Source organism: Molossus molossus, unplaced genomic scaffold (assembly GCF_014108415.1).
Source record: "Molossus molossus isolate mMolMol1 unplaced genomic scaffold, mMolMol1.p scaffold_m16_p_14, whole genome shotgun sequence".
NCBI classification, from domain to species: domain Eukaryota; kingdom Metazoa; phylum Chordata; class Mammalia; order Chiroptera; family Molossidae; genus Molossus; species Molossus molossus.
In genome coordinates, this window is record NW_023425349.1 from 60,048,102 (window position 1) to 60,068,114 (window position 20,013).

Here is a 20,013-nt window from a genome sequence, read left to right on the forward strand (position 1 = left end):
TTTTCTCCATTTCTACAACGTGCTGCTCTCATCAAGGTGATGAGGCAACATATGCAAGAAATCATGTGCTAAATTGTTTCTGGGACTTTTAGGTCCTCTACACATCGGTTCGCCTAGGCGAAAAGTACATGAGTTCCTGAGTTCATTATTATAAAGTTGCCTGGAGCCTGAAAAAGCCAGTACGCTACTATTTCAAAAAGTGCTGAACAGAGAGGTTTACTATTCAATTCATATAATTTTGCCTTAATGGAGCACCAAGTGGGTAACTCAGCAGGGAGCATCCCAGGTCACACAGTGGTCCTGGAGGACTCCAGTTTTTTCAGTCATTGTGCACATGTATATAATCTACACTGCACAGTCTGTTTCATAATATGCCTGCAGCAGATTCCAGCTCTGTGAACATTTATTTCCTCCCACCTTTTATGCTGATGAAGGTAGACTTTGCTTTTTAAAACACAATTTTTAATAAGTCGAACCTCACTTGCAATAGCATTTAAACAAAGCACCTTTATGATAATTTGTACAACCACTTTGTAATTGCCAAACGTTTCTTTGAACTGAATAGTTACAAGTTACTACGGTATTTCTACATGTAAAAGAGAAAATAAGCTAAATACAATAAAACATGTATTTTCAATTCCAAACAGTTCACTGCAAATGTGTAGCTGAATAAACCTGTGGTGTATCCTACTGTGAGTGAGAACATCCATTTGACACAGAGAAAACGTCCCAACAATTGGGGGTACACTGCTGCCCCATTTTAATCAAACAGACTTCCTAGGTCAGCTCTTTACTGTGCTCATTATCGTTAGGTATTAAGAGTGTGCCATTCAGTTTTATGTTTTTAGCTCTCTTTACCATTCATTACTTGCCCTTCATTTGGTATAAACAAGATTTATTTAAAAGACAATAAAATAGGACTAGACTTCAATTAACTGTACAAAATGCCGCACAGCAAGAATATTTTTCCTCTGTTGAAGCACTTAATGTTATTTATTTTCAAAAACAAGCATATTCTTCTTATTCTCAGACACTCCATGTATCTCCTCAGTAAGAAACTTGAATTGGTCAGTGAAAGTCAGACACAAACTTTGCCTTATTTAGTTCCTTTCCCTCCCCACATCCTTCCCTTCCTCTCCTGGCCATCCCTCCCCTCCCTTCCCCACCCCTTTCTTTCAGAGTAATATAGATACAAATTAATAGAAAACTACAGAATACAGGGTGGGGCAAAAGCAGGTGTGCAGTTATGAATATGCAAAACACAGAGTTTATTCTTGTATTATTATTTTTGTATTATTTCTCATACAAACAACTGTAAGCCTACTATTGCCCCACCCTGTATATTCTTTCCCAGTCGGGCGAATGATGTTAACATTAATCCACCATCTATTCATTCACTTTATAAGATGAGAACCTGAATTCTTTCCATATACATGTGATTGAAAATAATAATTGCGGTCATAAGCCCGTAAAAATGGTAGCTGTTCTTATAGGAGTATAAATTGTCCATGTTTGTAGAAGAGTTATATATTTTTTTCCTCATTTACACCTCACCTCAGATTTGCACAGAGAGTTTAATTTCCTTTCAATACTTATATTTTGGCAAATCTCAATAATATGAAAATAAAAGAGAAAGAGATACCAAATTTTTCAAAATAAAGCGATGCATTCATCTCTCAAGGCAACATCAACTAGGCTACACAGTTTCAGTGAAGGCTGGATCATGGACAAGGGGAGTCATGACTCTTACCTGGTGTTTGGAAATTAAGGCGCCTTAGTTCTACCGGGTCTGTTGGATGGTGTGAAGGGACCTCCTTACTGTTCGGAATGCTGCTCTTTCTAGAGTCGGACTCTGCCCTTTTTCTACAGGGAGAAAGTAAAAATTTAAAAATTAAAAAATAAAACAAACAAACAAACAAACAAAAAACAATTGAAACAAATTTAAAAAGCAGAGTCATGCCCCTCCCCAACTTTTGGTTTTAAAACGTGGATGGGCTAGCTTTGTGACCTTGTTCACGTCGCTTTTCCTTACTTGGCCTATAGTGTTTCCTCAGGGATACATGTTTTGTTTAGGTGGGTGACCTCAAAGTCCTCTTTCAGCTCTAGAATGAAACTCAATGACTCTGACTTCAGGCTTTAAGGGGGAGCCGATGAGCTGCACAGTGACTCTCCCTTAGCCACTGGTTCTGTTTGTGAGGCACATGCCAGAGGAACCCTAGCAGCCGATGCTAACATTATTGCTACCATGAGGAAGAGCTCTGAAACTACTGGGCCTCAAGCTGAACCTCTAAATCTGCCCCAATTTCTCCTTTCTAAGAATCTATAGCTGGTGGCTACAGAATTAACTTGCAGTGGGTTTTCCCAAAAGGCAGATAAATGCAGTAAGTGTATTTCTGAGATTCCAAGTTAGCCTAATACCTGGCAGGAGACTGGGACACAACATCCCCTTTCTCTTTCAAATACCCTTCCACCAAAAAAACGATGACAGTGTTGGCTGTTTACGGTGTTAAGCTAACTATGATTGATGTTTTGTTGATGGAAGTCAATCAGAGAGAGACAGGAGAAAAAGTAGTGTCACCTGGTGGGCAGTTCCCCTTTTCCTAATGATCATTCAGGTATATGAACCATTCAGTTTCTTGTTATTAGTGATTCGTCACACAATTCATTCATCTTTGTTTTAATTGCTATCCACCAATTTTATTAACTAGTCTTATTTAAAGTGTCAAAATGTACTGTTAACAAAGGTCTATATAAAGAATGTCAGGTTTTTTTCTTTCCCCTAAGATTTCTTTATTCATTTTTACGTTCAAACCCAAATACTCAGAATGGTACCTACCTATTATGTTTTAGGTTGATTTAGATGGATAATTAACAAATGGAAATCAGTTTCGAATAGTGCTTTCTCTCAAATACTGATGGCAGGAACGCCCAGACTAGAGTCATGATCCTACATCTCTCTTGCTCAAAGCAGGGCCATTCTAACCCAGGGAAAAGGGGGCCGGGGAGCCTTTAGAAACTTCTCTTTTCTGTATGACTGTGATAGAGCTTATTTGTGTCCCTGTGGGCTCCCACTCAGTGTCACCCAGGATCGTTCCATGAAAAGCGAGTGGTCTTCCTTCTACCTCTGCTCCTCTGTATCAAATGAAACTAACCAGGGACACAGCGAAGAGGGAGGCCAAGGGAGAGCACACTCAGTTTGCTCAAGAGCCATGCCTTTGGCAAACTACAGCTGTCTAAATGCCTTTTCCTGGGTGAGCCAGATGAGGTGGCTCCAGTTCTGTGGAGTGTAAGATGGGAAGAAGAGAAGAGACGGAGGCTGGCGAAAACTATGTGAGGAGGAGCAGAAAGGGGCTCAGAAGACCAGGGGAAAGAAGGAGAGGATGACCCGTTTCAGAGTGGAAAACGTCACTGTATTTATGCTGGGCATGCCTGCCTCCCCACACCGACAGATTCATGTCACCACTGAAGATGCAGAATCTAAACGGGTTAACAAAACGTCACGGAGTGTGGCTGACTAACGCACACCACGTATAACAAGCAGATGGTCGGGCTTCTCATTTCAAGTCACCCCTGTGGCCTGTCTCAGGCACTGGTCTTTCCACACACGTGTCTTTACTGATGAGCCAGACCCTGTGACTGAAACCCGATTTCTATCCCTTCTCACAGCGGCTCTACTGTCACTGCTGCAGGACTATGGAAACCAGAAGTAGAAATATCTGGGCAAGGAGACTATTTCTCTCCTACTGATAAAGTGGAACATCCTCCTTATCTTCCTCTTCGGTGAGGCCAGGTGAGGGACCCCAAGATTAAGAGAACAAGATACTCTCTAAAGAAACTCCATCTCGCCAAGGGCCAGGGAAGCGGGAAAATCACATCTTGTTGCCCATATGAGTCTTGGAAAACCCAAAGCCCAGGAGTAAAATTACAATTCTTACTTATAAAAAAAATCGAAGGGGTAGCCTGACCTTTAATCAGTAGCTTCTCCCTCACCTTTTCTGTTCAAATAAAATGACCTCCAAGATCTCAGACTCCAAAAATCCTAGCCACCTAAAGAAACTCCAGCAGTTTAAATTTTGTTTTGTTTAGTTTCAGTTGGATGATGGCAACGTGGCTCGTTCTGGCTTCCCACACTCTTATCACGTTCTTTTAAAACAGAAATGTGCTAAAATGCTTGTTGCCTAACAAAAAGAATCTCTACTCAAGGTTTGCAAAATGAGGGGTTTGGCCGTCATCAGTTATAAGAAGTAGTAAAGAGCTTTAAAAACTGAATTTACTGTTGTAAAGTTTTAAATGGCATTTAACGGTCTAAATCAGGTCCGACAAGAAAGTATTTAGTAACATTGTTTTCTAAGTTTGCAGAGATCTCATTACTCTCACATTAAACTAGTAAAAAAGCAAAGAACAGTGACTCCAAGGAGAATGTAAATGCTGCCTTGCTATTTTGTTTTTTCTATTAAGAGTATAAAGCCCAGTGTAAGTTCATTCCTTGCAGTGGGAAGTTATTTACCAAGCACAGGAGTTATCATGGGTCAAAAGGAAACAGAAATGACCTGCCCTTTCAGAGATGGCAGAAACTAACAGTATAAAAACTTGTTTATTTGGGATGTGAATAATGTACAACAAAAATGCTACTCTGTGGTCCAAGGGGTGCTTTATCTTCACTTATTCTTATGTAGGGGCAAAGTGGAAAGCAAGAACAAGGGAGAGTGTATGGAAGATCAAAGCTAAAGGAACAAAGATATTCAGACCTCTGGGGATACAGGTTTCTGGAAAACTATTATTTATTTGAACTCTTTACTATTAACATACAAAGGTATCAGTTCAAACAGAACTTCACAGTTCTGACACCATTAGGACTGTAACCCCAACTCTGCCACTACTGGTGTGTATCTCCTTGGGTAAGTCAACTACAAATCTCAATTTCTTCACTTACGGAATGGAGGAGGAGGGTTAGAAGATGAGATCTAACTTTTGTCCTAACTTTCATATTAATAGGACAAGAAGTAAGTGATCAAGTTGTTATAATAGAAAGGTAGATTTCTAAGTATATTAAGTGGGTTCAAAGAGTTTTCTCTTTTGGCTGGAAGAAAAACTGTATTTTTCGTGTGTTTTTCACCTGAATCAATGATAACTGGTGATAGATATATAAATAAATGACTAAAGAGGACCCTCCTGAAGGTAGCAAGCTTCCTGTCAGTGAAAGTGTAGTATAGCTTGCTGACCATGTTAAGCAATTTTAGGGAAAAGAATGCAGTAGTGGTTCTCAAACTTCAGCATGCATCAGAATTTCCTTCGAGGGTTTGTTAACTATAGGTTGGCTTGACCCGATCCATGCCCAGTCTCTGATTCAGTAGTTTGTGGGGGTGGGGAGACTTTGTATTTCAAGTTCTCTGGTAAGGCCGATGCTACTGATCCAGGGCCGACTCATTGGGAACCACTGGAATACAACAGTGAGTGGGAGGAGGCAGGTTAGATGAACACTGAGATCCTTTTCTCAGTTTAATTTTAATCAGGAATATATATCTATCCATATAGAAATGAATATATGGATAGATATGAATTAGAGAGCTAGAAGGTTAGATTAGACCAATCAATAATCACACAGTACAGATATTATTATTATGATGATTACTATGATTATTCAAAGCTGGAAGGCATGGAAAATAATTTGGAATTACATGAGGGTTTTCATTAAAACACTACCATCAATATTTGGAGGGTTGAACAAGCACCAATATTACTATCCTGAGATCAAACTTAAAAACTGACCTTAAACGAAACAGAACAAAACAGCCTATGGGACACCTCGCATTTCTCTTCTGCAGACACATGAACACATACAGATGTTCATTTCACCTTCACGACAAACACAACTCAGACTGGTGGCACTGCCTTCTACATTTAGCTTTAAATGAAGAGCATCTGTCTTATCTTCTTAGGACCCCGACAAACTTCTCCCAGAATCATTTTAATATCAAGATATTTTATGAATGTGGGCTTGATCCATGTTCTACTTGCCAGGTATTATCTTTCACACCCAACCTCCACCCTCACCCCCTCAATAGCTGCAAAATCTACCCACATCTTATTTTTTCCTACTGAGCATTAAAGGGGTTTGTTCTCTATTCCTCACCTGTCAGGTTTACTGCTCCATTTTAATGCAGCAAAAAATAAAAATGAAAAAGAAAAAGAAAGGCTAAATGTTAGTTGGCCAATGGTAATAAGAGTAACCATGACAACCAAGGTTTAACAGTGCTCACAGGTGGGGACACATAACTTACACACATTAGCAAATGACAGTATATCAAAATATTTAAAGGCTTCTAATCATCAAGTAAATGGAAGACATGAGGGCACATTGCTAAGTAAAGCATTTGTTTGAGTGTGTTAATGTCATATTCACTTTTATCCATCAAGTTACAAAATACTGCCACAGTTAATTATACTCCAGGATGTCTTTGAAGGCAGAAATATAATTTGATTTTTACAAAACATACCATGAGAAAACTACTAATGCACTTAATGGGAATATGCTATTCCATATAAGAAGTTCATTCATTTAAAATGAAGAGTTCTTCATTAAGAGGTAGGTTCTTCCCTTAATGATATAAAATACTTGCAAACTGCATTGAACTGCACAAAAATTTGCACAACTGTATAATACACCATCAGGTAATAAAGTGGTGGAAATTATTTCTTCAAACACCTTTTGACAAGTCAGGTGATCATAAATCTTTTTTTCCAATAAAAGGCTAAATACATTTTCAGTTTTGGAAAAAGTAATACTCATCATTATAAATCTACAGAGCATGACCCATTTGTATAGCTGGGCTAATCCAGAAACATATTTTACTACCAGCCATTGACGTGGCAGAGAATTTCCTAGTCAGAGAGGCGCTGCTGTCTGTGAACACACTGAGCTCATGCTCACGGACACCTTCACCTGGGGCAATGTGTGGATTCTTTAAATAACCATGTTCCTTCTGCGGGAAGTGCACTCTTTACCTGTAAAGAAGTAATCTGAACAATCTCCATGTTGAGGCGAATTGCAAAGTATCTGCTGAGTTCTCCCTATAAAGTCTACCGTAATGCCAACAAAATATATACTTGTCTTGCTAGAGTGTCTGGCTTTGAGATAATTTAGTTCATATCTTTTCCAGAATACAAAAGCCACATTTAAACTGTACAAAACACATACAAAGAGAATAATGAAAACGATATCAAACATACTAGTTAATTCTTTTCTTAATGTTAAAGTGATTTACCTGGTGGTGCCAGGTTTAAAAAAAAAAATCCTACATATATGTCTCTAACCTGCTCATTTTTCAATCAATGAGGTCAGCAGCTGTAGGAAAAATCTATTCTTCTGGATGGAAGAGAACCACTTAGCGAATTATCAGTTTTATGTATTAAAAAGCTGTTGATGTTCAGATGAATGAATACACAGTGTGCATGTCACTCCCTCTTCTGTAGAATTGCCGGCCCCACCACACATATGGGTACACACCTGGTGCCGATATCTAAGTTAGAAGACTATTGGAACCAGCATATTTAAATTATAGGCAGAGGGTTTTATCACAGCTCTTTCCAGCCAAGATAAAGGCGATACTGAGTGATGGAGTCAACAAGTGGTGGAACAGAGTGTGTTAAGACTATTTGGCTTGTAGAAATCTGTTCATTCAACATCCCCCTTGCCATGCTCTACTGGGCACAGAGGGCGCGGTGAGGAGCCAGACGGAGTTCTTAACCCGCACTGTTGGGGGGAGGGGCAGGAGGGCTAAGACAACAGGCAGCTGCGGTGATGTGGTCCAGTGTGTAACAGAGCCGCAGAAAGTGCTTTGAGAGCGTAGAAAAGGGACCCTGAGCAGCCTGAGCCGGTAGAGAGGAGAGGACGAGAGGGAGGCACCCCAAAAGATATTTACATAGTCGGTGGCATCTTTGCCTCCCTCTAAAGGATGAGTTGGCGCTCCCCAGGCCTGGAGGAGTGGCTGTGGAGGGATAGGAAAGGTGTTCAGGCCTGAGGAAGGACTTGCTTTGATGACAGCTTAGAAGTACCTGCAGGGTGGACATAAAGAGAGAAGACCGCAGAGGCGAAGCCCCATGTTGGATCTGGGGACAGCCGAAGTCTTACTTGAGTCACATCTGCCTCATGGCCGTCACCCATAAAAGTCTGGGGGTGGGTTTGAAAAGTATTTACTCTCTCTACAGAGTCCGTTCAGATCAGACTATTCTGTTCAAGGATGACAGTTTTGTCTACTCTAGACCATGCCTTAGATCTTTCCAGCTTCCGACCCTGTGTTTTCTCTTTTTAAATAGTACCCCACAACACTCTTCACCCATCCTGGAATGATTTCCCCTAGAGTCAGCTTGACATTTTATTATTAAATATGTTCTATATAAAGAATTCCTGAACAGTTCTAGAGCTAATGGCTGAAACACCTTACGTATGTCACAAAGGTACAGGACGGATGACTAGCTAAGAGCACTCCGTTGCTTTATGGGTTCCTCTGCAGTGGGGTGAGGAGTCATATTTGGAGTCATATTTAAAAAACATACACGCAAACCCGGGGACAGCAATAATATAGTGCATAGTCTATTACTTTGTGTTTATGTTCTCATTATAGAGCATTATTGTTTAAAAAGTTTAATTGTCTAGCCCACCTACTTAGTTTATAAATGGGGAAACGGAGGCCCAGAGTGCTGGCATGACTTTCCACCCCACACAGCCAGCGACTCACAGGGCTGGGACTTAAGCTCAATTTCACTGATTCCTAGTCCAGTGTTTTTCTAAACCTTGATACCATCTCATCTCTATTTTGCATTTTAAAAGTATTTTACATATCCCATATAGAGTACAAAATTTCCCCCCCAAAAAATCACAGTGCAAGGTAATTTGTAACACTAAAGACCTACGAAGCATATTTTAATTTTCTGATGATTCAGAAGGTATTTTAGGGCCCTTAACAAAACCTCGGTGACACTGTTGTGTCAGTGATTATCAATGTGTTGTAGGTTTTCAAATTACTAGATTAAAAACAAAGTCCATTTCAATAACTGGCATATAAAAGGAAAGGCACCTAAAAGGATGAAGTACTTATTACATAATTAGCTGTGCCCAGAATCCAAGCAATAAAAGACACTATTCATTGCCTACAGATTTCCTCTTGAACTGCCACATGATAATCAAGAAGGACATTGTTGGGTCTACTTGAATTTCAAGTCAGGAATGTTCTTTACTGCTGAAGCAAGCATTTCTATTTCAGAAATGCTTCACGGGCCTTCAGATGGTTAGCTAAATATACTTAGCATTCGGGGATGTGCGCATCTCCCAACAATTGCATTAGACAACGCTCACACACACAGGCTGAAACGCGCCTCTATTTCAACGGAGTCATAAAACCTTTAAATGTGATGCCTCTTCTCTGCAGGATTAGGGAAAAAAATTATATAACTGTTGGATTTCTTTTCCCCCCAAGCACATGCAAATGAAGAAAACTGAGTTATGAATGGAAAAAGTTATTAAGGATCAAATCCTATTTCTTCACATTTACATAACTAATTCATAAATCTCATGCACGCCTCTGTTCAGTGACCCGACTTGAGGGTAGTCAGATATAGCTGACTAAAACACAACTTAAAAAAAATAAGGCAAGCTTTTTGTCCTTTTTGAATAGTCACGAAATGTCACGTGATGTGGTCAAGCAATGCAGAGGCCAGCAAGCACGGTTGGTGATCTGACTCCCAGAGTAGGATTCGATAACCTGAACAAACTTTCAATGAAAACCACTGCAATTCTACTCTTGCTTTGAATTCCTGTATCCTCTTCTGGTAATAAGTGCAGCCCGTGAACAGCAAAGGCTTCCAGCTCTTGCTTGGGTTCAACCATGATTACTGTTCTGGGACATGTGGCGACCTCCTGTTTCCTGCTCTTACCTCCTGTACGAGACAGAGGCCATCAAACACGATGCATACTGATAAGATACAAATTGGGATGAGAAGATTGAAACCATCAACTAAGAGGAGATTTTGGCCTTCAATCACTTGATTTTTCAGCTATTTTATGACATGGATAATTGAGCGATAGCAGTGATCAGGAAAAAATAATAATGATGGATATTTCTTTCATTCTTTCTAGCTCTGAAATAGGATAGGTAATTTAATGGGTTATGGTTATGGACTTCTTTCTTTAATTTGCCCATTTTTCCTTAGTGAAATATACTTTCTTCATGGTGAAATAAAATGGAATACAGCTTCATAAGAGAAAGTTTGTCAAAGAAGTGTCTGGAAGAATATACTTTTGAGTCAAGAGAAAAATAAAATAAAGGCTATTCCAGGAACAGAGGATTATGTTTAACAAAGGAATACAGGTAGAGATAATAATTTAAACCTAATGAAAAGAGCTATATGGATAGGAAAATGAAACAATGGGAATAAGATGATCAGATTAAGCATGCAAACAAGAATCAGCAAGAAACTCTCATTGATTTTGAATGTCAAGTTCATGAGGAGGAGGAGGGGAAAGAGAAGGTGGGAAGGAGGGAAGGAGGGAGGGAGAGAGAGAGAGGCAGGCTATTTTATAGTAGAGGGAAAAGTTCATCAAAGAGTATTCTGAAAGAGGACACACTACCGAGGAAAATGGGAACAGAAAGTTTCATGAAATACAACTTGAATTGGAAGAAAAGAAAAATTGATATAAAGGGAAATAATTCAGAATTTAGTCTTTCTAAATGTTTGAGAGAGTGTATTATATATGTTAACTTTTTAACTGTATATATTTATAATATTATAATGATATTTTAAGTAAAAAAAAGAATAATTAATAAAGAATTATTAATGTTCTCCCTTCTGACTAAGCAGTGATCTTGGGGGGAAAAAACCTTGCGTATATGTAATGAAGTCAGAAATGGAATTTAAAAAGAGTGGACAGTCAGAAAACATGGGGTGGATGTGAATTGTTTGCATCCTAATTGTAATCAGGGACACTAAGTCCGATTGGTATTTGGGAGTACACAGCTGAGGTAATTATGTTTTTTTTTTTTTTTTTTAAAGGAAAATTGTACCTCACATCCCGTTTTGGACACAAATGAGAATTCAATATTGAAGATGTAGAATAAGGGTTAGACGGAAAGCAGGAAGGAAAAAGTTTCTTTTCTTCCTCTTTTTGTTTTCCTTCTCTAATCTACAAATTTTAGCTACTTGGCTAAGTTTTGAGAAATAACTACAGGAAAAATCTCTGTACATATGCACATCAGAGTTATGAAATGGACACAAATGTGCACATTTCTAGTGTTTCAAAAATCATGCTGAAATTGAGCAATTAATTGTTTAAAACAATCAAATGCAAGCTTGCATGGGATTACCTGATTGTGAATGTACTACTGTCCCAAATGTCATGAAAAGTGCTCATACTGCATGAAATAGCTCAAAAGTCAGAGGCTAGGATTCGTGCATGCTGGGCAACCAACCAGGTCTATACCACACACACTGAATGTGACTATAAATAACACAGTCTTTACATTTTGTTCTAGCTAATGACAGCATCTCCCAATGATGACTGGGGCTACATGGAAACATTTCTAATAAGACCAACACCATAATGACCACAGAAGGATTACCAAGTCTTCAAATAAGGTGGCCCCCAAGACTGCAACAGAAATACCGGGCAAACTTACCTTTTATAAAGAAGAATGGCTATGACAATGCAGATGATAAAGACCACTGCAAGGACAGGACCTACGACCCAGATCAAGCCTTCTTCTTCATCTGTGATTGGCTGTGGATCCAGATCCATCGACACAACAGGGTCAGAGTAGGGGCTGGCTGCATACATCTTCTGAGGAAAAACAGAGTCTGTATTAGTTAAAAATGAATGTCTTTCTAGTGTATATCTTTCACATTAGAAGAAGCAAAGATTCAAGACAGAGTGGATTTGATGCTAAGTGTGTGAAACAATGTTAGTAAATAAAAAGGAGAAGAAGGCAGGAGAAGGGGAGGAGAAAAGGGGGGAAGGAAGAAGGAAAAAGTGAAGAGGCTTTGCAATCTAAATTTCCTTAGACGGTGAAGTATTTTATAATGAAATCATTTTTGATGGTGTACACTACTCCAGATATACTTCACTGGGGTCTATCTATGGCATATTAAATAGTCTTATGAAGTACGATACTAGTTAATTAACCGGTGGCGAAATGTTCAATGAGCATTGACGTTGTGCCATTGTGTCCCTGCTGTGTGAAAACCAACAGGATTGTTAGTTCCAGCTTTCATGACATTACCACCCAGTTAAGGAGACCAACTTTAAAAAGCAAACATTTGTAGAGAAAAATATTACTATTTAATTAAGTGTCACATCATGTAAATAGTCCTCAGTACTCAGCACTGTACATTAGTTAGAAAGTTGAGACCAAACAACAAAGTCTACACTTCAAAAGAGAAGTCCAATGTTCAAATTATAGATGAAAGGTATATGAAACTGATGCTATGGCTTTCCAAAACACAGCATTTTTAGAATTTAAAAGGATATATCAGAAAATTTCCATTCAGTTTTATTAGTTACTGCTCAAATGTTGGTGTGATTATTCCCAACTGATTGATAGAGAAAAAAGGGAAATCTTACAGAGTGTTGGTGGGAATGTAAATTGGTACAGCCATTATGTAAAACAGTATATTGGTTCCTCAAAACATTAAAAATAGATCATATGATCCAGCAATTCCACTTCTGGGTATATATTCAAAAGAAATGAAATCATCATCTTGAAGAGGTGGCTGCACACCAGTGTTACTGCCTCATTATTCATAATATCTAAGATATGGAAACAACCTAAGTGTCCTTGGATGGATGAATGAACAAAGAAAACGTGTGTACACACACACACACATATACACATACATATACAAGGGAATATTATTCAGCCATTAAAAGAGAAGGAAAACCTGCCACTTGCAACAGCATAGATCCATTTATCTGAGGGCAGAGAATAGAATGGTGATTGACAAAGGCTGGAGGGTGGAAATGAGGAGATGTAGGTTATAGGATTCAAACCTCCAGTTATAAGAAGAGTAAGTTCTGAGGATCTATGTACAGCATGGTGACTATAGTTAATACAGTACTGTGTTCTTGAAATTTTTGAGAGTAGATCTTAAGCATTCTCACAACACACAAAAGAAGAGTTACTATGTGTGATGAGATACATAAAAAAAATATATATATATATTTTAATCCTCATACAAGGACACTTTCTCAAATATCTTCAGATAGAGTGGGAGGGGGGGAGAGAGAGTGGGGGAGAGAGAGAGAAACATTGATATGAGAGGGACACACTGACCAGTTGCCTCCTGCATGAACCGACCAGGGCCGGGGATGAACCGCAACCGAGGTACGTGCCTTTGGCCAGAATCGAACCTGGGACTCTGGTCTGCCAATGCTCTTCGGGCCAATGCTCTAACCACTGAGCAAAACTGGCCAGGGCAATAGATATGTTTATCATCTAGATCTTGGTAACCATTCCACAATGTATCTAGATATCAAATCATCATTTTGTAAAATTCAAATCTATACATAATTATATTTGTCAATTTTTCCTCAAAGTTGGGACAAATACAGTTACTCGATGAAAGAAAGGACTGAGTATCTATGAATTTGGATTTTATAATATTTTATTTTGTTCTGTCCTGTTTTAGCCTATATTAAAACTGTATTCTTTCAACTCTGCCCCCCTTGAAGGTCACACCTTTTCCTTTTCCAGGAGAGACCGATCCACATCCATGGGCCACCCCACCTCTTCTACCACCCACTCCTCCTCTCTTCTCACCCCTGCATGGGTCCCCTTCTCTCATTTGCCAAATTTAATTGCCATTATTCAGTTCTCACCCTTCCAGACATCTTTTCCAGATCTGCCACAGTCGACGGAGCCTCCTTTACAACTCCCTCCTCTGGCCCTGTTAGCTTAGTCGTCACCTAGTCCCTCCCAACCTTGCTGAGGATCATCCCTCTTGAGATGATGAGGATCATCTCACATTTTACTTTCCACTAGTCCCTCTTTCTCTCCCTTATTTGGCAAGATGATCCCCAGCTGTACAAACCAACCTCGATGCAGAATACAGTGATACTTCGGTTCTCGAACATAATTCGTTCCAGGAGGACGGTCGAGAACCAAATTGTTCGAGAACCGAAGCAATGAAACCCAATAGGAAATAATGGAAACTGGATTAATTCGTTCCAAGCCCCAGAAAATGCCTATTTACTGGCCTAATTTGTATATAATATGTAGAAAAACATAAGTCTCAACAAGAAATAAAAGTGTACAGTATGTCTAAGGGTTAAATTCAGTGTAAAGCGTGACTCTCTCCACAAAGCGTGACTCTCTCCACAAAGCGTGACTCTCTCTCTGCACTCACACTGAGGACGCAAGCAAGGCGCGCTGGGCCGAATGAACGCCATTCGGCTCAACTCGGCTCATCTCGGAAGTTCGAGTTCCAAATATTTGTTCGGATTCCAAGACAAAAGTTTCTCGAATCTCCTGGTCGAATACCGATTTGGTCGAAATCCGAGGCGTTCGAGAACCGAGGTATCACTGTACTTTCTCATTAATGTTCCTAAACTCAGAAACCCCACCAAGTCCCAGACCTTCATTTCCAATTGTTTCTAGAGATTCCTACATGTATCCTCAAACCACATGTGTCACTTGCCTACTTCTCAGACATACCCTCCTTTTCACTTGCTTATTTCTCTCACCCTCACAATAACTAAAATTAGAAACTGCTGATTTCACCTAATCTATGTCCCCCATTTCCATCCACCCTCTTTCCAATCCCATGGGTACCATTTTTCTTCAGGACCTCATTCATGCTCATCCAAACCCTACCAAGAGTTTCCTCCTTCCTCAAAATCTCTACTGCTGAGAGAGTTACCCTAAACTACGGCTATGAAATCTTCCAGGTGATTCCTGAATAAAACCTAGACATCTTAGCATGGTTCATAAGGGCCTCCACAGTTTTGTTCTAAAATACATATAACATGTTCCATCACAGTGAACTTCTTGTTACCACTCCCCAAATGCTCTGTTCTCTCTCTGTAGCCCTGTAACAAATTCCACGCCACTCAGCTCAGGAAATCCAAGTAATCTCCAAGGCTTTCCTTAAACACTGCCTTCAATTAAGCTAATTCATTTAACCGGAAATAACCAGTTGTTCCGCAAAATATAGGTCAAAATAATTTTTAAAATTTAGGTAGTCTCTTATTCCTTTTTTAATGGTATTCACCAAACTTTTATTTTTTTAAATCTGTGCACAGGTCTTCTTTTCTTTAATGAAAATAGAAACTTCTAGATGATAGGCATTTATACACTATTCAGTTTGTATGCTTAAAGCAGCTAGCTCAGAACTTTGCAATAGTGAGTCCCCAACAATTCTTGGTTGAATAAAAGAAAATGTTCATCTCTTCAAATGGCGAAGAATATCAAGGTATGAAACAATATGCTCATTTATTCCATGACCAGTAAATATATTTCATTTTTTAACCTGCATTTTCATAAACTTTGTTAAGGGTACGAATTCTCATTTTAAGCGGGACAAGCTCAGTAGTCCAGCTGGAGGGCACATGCCCCACTGTGTGCTGGTCACCCATTCTCCCTTCCCGTGTCCCTCACTCGGCCCCGGCGGGACATGAACTAGGCTCATGTTTCCTAATGCACCAAAGAAGACAACAGCTCAGTATATTTACAACCTTCTCAGAAGCAGGTAAGAAAAAGGTAAGTGCAATGTAAAGATTTACACAAGGGATTAGACAGACACTAACTATCCAAGAAGCATGCTTCTTCACATCAGCATTATTGTTTTGATTCCCACTTTCTCCTCTCCGTTTTGTAGGTCACACTCAAACTGGCAGACAAAAGTAAGCAAAATTCTCTGACTTCAAATTCTTTACCAAGAGCCTTGGCCTTCGTCAGCTAAGAGAGAAATCTAAGCAGAGGTTTCCCCAAAGTACATAGATCAGGAATCAGAGATGCGAAAAATGAAAGGAAAACAAAACCATAAAATGGCACCAGCCTCGTAAAACACAAACTTTGTTCAGCAGGTGGGGTAATAGAAAAGGTCAAACCTCTGCTCATCTAAACCAGTCCTCTGATGTTCTTGATATAAGGCAATGGTTTGGGGTAAAGCTTCTGTCTTTGTTGAGGGGGACACTTTTCCCTATGCAAATTATCAGTCCATCCTTGGGAGTAATTAGGTGCTTTATCAACAATTATTCAGAAAATTAGAGGCTTACAAAAGGAAGGTATCTCTGCCAAAGCTACACTAGCTGAATATAAGTCTTTTCTATAAAGTAAATGCTGAAAACATATGAAACATAAAAGCCGTACTGTTAGCTTTGAGAGCAATTCTGAGAAAGGGGATGAAGGGACAATTCAGATAATATATTTGTAAAAAAAATCCTAATTACACAATTAATGAAACAGTGTGATGAGGTGCGTGGGAGGGTGCAGGCGCGCATCGTGGCGAAGCATTTAAACACTAGTCAAAGCATTTGGGAGACATTAGAAACCAGAGTCTCTGGCAGTGGGTACAATCAGCCTGATGATCTGATGAGATTTCTCTTCTGTGCTGGGTTCTCTGATCCACCTCACTGATCTGAATGCGCTTTCTGAAACGTCCTAGAGCTATTTAAAGAAAGTTACTTTCAAGTATCTAAAAGTCATTTTAAAAAAAGAAAAAGATGATTTCCAACATCCCATTCCCTTGATGTTTTGCCTTACATCCTTCAACCAGAGGTGCATTAAAATTCCAGGAAGCCCGTCACTGTGTTTTCAAACGACATTCTGTGCACAAAGGTAAAGCAGGCAGAGAGGCTGCCTTTGCGCTTTGATTCTCCACGGGGGAATTCCTTCAGTCATCTGCAGAGGAGCCCCACTGTCCATGCTCACACCTGACGTGGAGACATCTTTGCTACATCTCCGGCTTCTTCTGTAGGGACGTGACTGGCTCAGTCGAGCTGCCACGCCAGTCAGTTTTAGGCCCTAATCTATCTGAAAGATGCAGTTTAGAACACGCGTATTCAATGGTAATGTGAACTGCCACTTCCACACCACCCCCTTCCCATCTCCAGTTCCTCTCCCTCTCTCTCTCTTTAACATTCAAAGCAACTGAAGCATAAAATGACAGAAGAGCAAGATGAATTACAGAAACGAAGACAACTCATTATTTAGCGTACCTTAGGAATTCTGTTTTATTGAATTATTTTCTAACTTCCTCGGCTTTTCGCTGATAAAAATCACTGGTAAATTGCTACAATTAAAGAGCCTGGCTGCGCTTGCTGTCTCCTGGACAGAACTTCCCTGTGCGTCTGGAAAGAGCGCACTGCGGGCAGTTACAGGAGAACAGAATGCAGTCGCCCCCTTAATATTTTCAAACACCTGCAAATACGCTACGTGCCATCACAGAGCTTGCTCCTATTGTAATCACCCAGGCTGAGGTCTAGTAGGTACTGGGGAAAGGTTTTTGTTTTGTTGATAACAGCCATGTGAAAAGGAGGAGGAAGGAGACTCTGAGGACTCATCGGCTATCACCCTCCTATCAGTACATGTGTCCCATCAAAAGGTCTTGAGAACTGTGCCCTAACAATCTGGCACTTCGTGTACCTGAAGCACCCAATCCATGCACCAAGAGGTCGCTAGTTCGATTCCTGGTCAGGGCACATGCCCAGGTTGTGGGCCAAATCCCCAGTGGGGGGCATGCTGGAGGCAGCCAATCGATGTTCTCTCTCATTGATGTTTCTATCTCTCTCCCTCTCCCTTCCTCTTTCTAAAATCAATAAAGGAAAAAAAAAAAAGAGAGAATGCCATAGAAAATAGATGCCATCACAATTAACTTACAGACTCTGCGTGTTCCATCACTGCTAACACAAAGAAGACATATTCTTGACCACTTTGGAGTTGCTTGTTTGTAAATCCTCCGTAGTGTTTGTCATCTCCCAGGGTGAACTCAGTGGGCAGGACATCAAAGTGAGCAGCTATATATGGCTTTAATTCAACTTCTCTCCCATAACGGATGCTTCTGCGTTTCCTGGATATCTCTTTGAGCAGCTTAAGGAAAAATGTGGAAAACAAAGAGATGTAAACAATGGTAACTCAACTTCATGACAGTTCTACAGGAGAAGTTAGTTCAGGACAGGGAACCACCCAAGGGCACATTGTCCACACTTCACGTAGCATGTCAGCATCTCTAAAATCTCCGTTTGCTCTTGCAAATGTTTGTCTTGCTGTCAAGGTAAGAAGCTGGACTGCTATGGCAAGGCCCAGGCCACAGACACGGGGCAATTAGCTCCTTCAGCAGCAGCCCATGTCACTGTCCACTGTAATAAAATCCTCTCAAAGGGCAAGAGTGCACTACAACTTGGCCTCAAGAAAAAAGTCAGCTTGATTCGCAAAAGCCCGTCACGCAGGCTCTGTTGTTACTTACTCAACAAGTAGTAAACTCAGATCAAGCCCTCTAAACTTCTCAAACATTACTAACTTTAGAGAGGTTAGTGCCATTTCAGATGGTTTTTCGCAATGAGATCATTTCCATGATGCAAATTCCCTCAGATCTGCAGGAATAAAATCCGATGACTGATTTTTAACGGACAGTATTAAATAGACACTGTCATTCATTTAATAGTTTCTGGCTTGACTGGCTCTTTGATTAACGTACGTATGAAAACTGTATGGCAAAATTACCGACTACTTTTGTTTTTAAAAATGGAAATGAAAATAGTAAAAACCAAACTAATGATATCTTCTTAGTAGAATGAGGGCCCAGCATAATCACGGCCAGGCTTCTATAATAACAACGGCTGTGCGTTTTACACACGACAAACACCAAAACTGTGTGTCAGGAGCCTGATGATAAAGTTCTCTCTTCTACACTGAGAATTGTAAGTGTGATTAGCTGGTTTAAAATTGTAACCTAAAAAAAAGGGGAAAAATAGTCTTTTCGTTATATAATCTGTGTCATGTTATTTTTGAATAACTTCATTTATAATATTCTCAAGTTTGCTGTGAAATTTGAATTTATTGATTTAGAACTACATGAAATGTAAGCTATTTTATGAGAACTGTAGTAGGTAGGGCATAACCTGTGTAGCACATTGGGACCATCTGATGATAAACACAGGTAAGCTGATCAATTATGCACCATTTGGGTTATAATAAATCAAGGTCAGAAACTTGGTACTGTCTTGCAATCCTATTGCCAAATTTAGGTTTACTCATAATAATGATGAAAATGACAAAAGCAGCTAATATTTATTAAGCACTTACTAGGTGTCCCTGTTCTTTGGAGCCTAGACATGTATTAGTTCATTTATTCCTCATAATAACCCTATAATTTAGGTCACTGTTATCCTCTTTTTATAAATGAGGTAACTGAGGCATAACAGAAAGTGGTGATACATAATTGGACTCAACTGGTGAAATAAAATGAAACTATAGGTAAGAGAGATTTTAAACCATACTTTTACTTATTGGTTGCACAACATCAAGGGAACAAATGCAACAATGAAGGTAAAGGGTAATCTACACTGTTTTAACTCAGTCTATATTTAGATATATGTAAATTTTGTGCATCTGCTCTTATTAGCACAGATGAGCATGTACTTTGGTCTCTTTTTCCTGGGTTCTTTTTACATACTATTTTTAAAATTCTGAAAACATATATTTAATGCTACACTTGAAAAGTTATTGCGAAGGTTATTGTTGATACGCAGTCAACGATGGTCTATTACTTGGGGAAGGACGAATGCACTGCAGATGAGCTGAGCAGCTTTTTGAAGTTTGTTAATCAGAAACATTTACCATCAGTTGTTTATGGGACTGTGTCCTCTCTTCTACTTCAGTGATCAAACCCTACCTTGATTTTATTCATATTTCAGATGTAGGCAACTGTCATAATTCATCCATATCACTGTCACCCCTGTGAATACCTTTTGCTAGGGTTTCTTTAGAAGATTTAGAGGAAGTATATTAGAAAAAAAATATTTGA

General features: G+C 39.5%; 1 protein-coding gene across 10 annotated transcripts in view; it reads right to left on the reverse strand.

Moving 5' to 3' along the window:
* The window catches only part of PTPRD (protein tyrosine phosphatase receptor type D), a 315,163-nt gene that overhangs the window by 130,891 nt on the left and 164,259 nt on the right, over window positions 1–20,013 (reverse strand). For 6 of the 10 annotated variants that reach the window (XM_036260627.1, XM_036260626.1, XM_036260625.1 and 3 more), the window contains 4 exons: window positions 17,868–18,077; window positions 11,673–11,833; window positions 6,134–6,145; window positions 1,751–1,863 (listed from right to left, as the gene is read on the reverse strand). In XM_036260627.1, the coding sequence (XP_036116520.1) occupies window positions 1,751–1,863; window positions 6,134–6,145; window positions 11,673–11,833; window positions 17,868–18,077 (496 nt within the window). The remainder of the gene's footprint in view (window positions 1–1,750; window positions 1,864–6,133; window positions 6,146–11,672; window positions 11,834–17,867; window positions 18,078–20,013) is intronic. The other 4 variants (XM_036260629.1, XM_036260631.1, XM_036260628.1 and 1 more) reach the window with 1 other exon arrangement.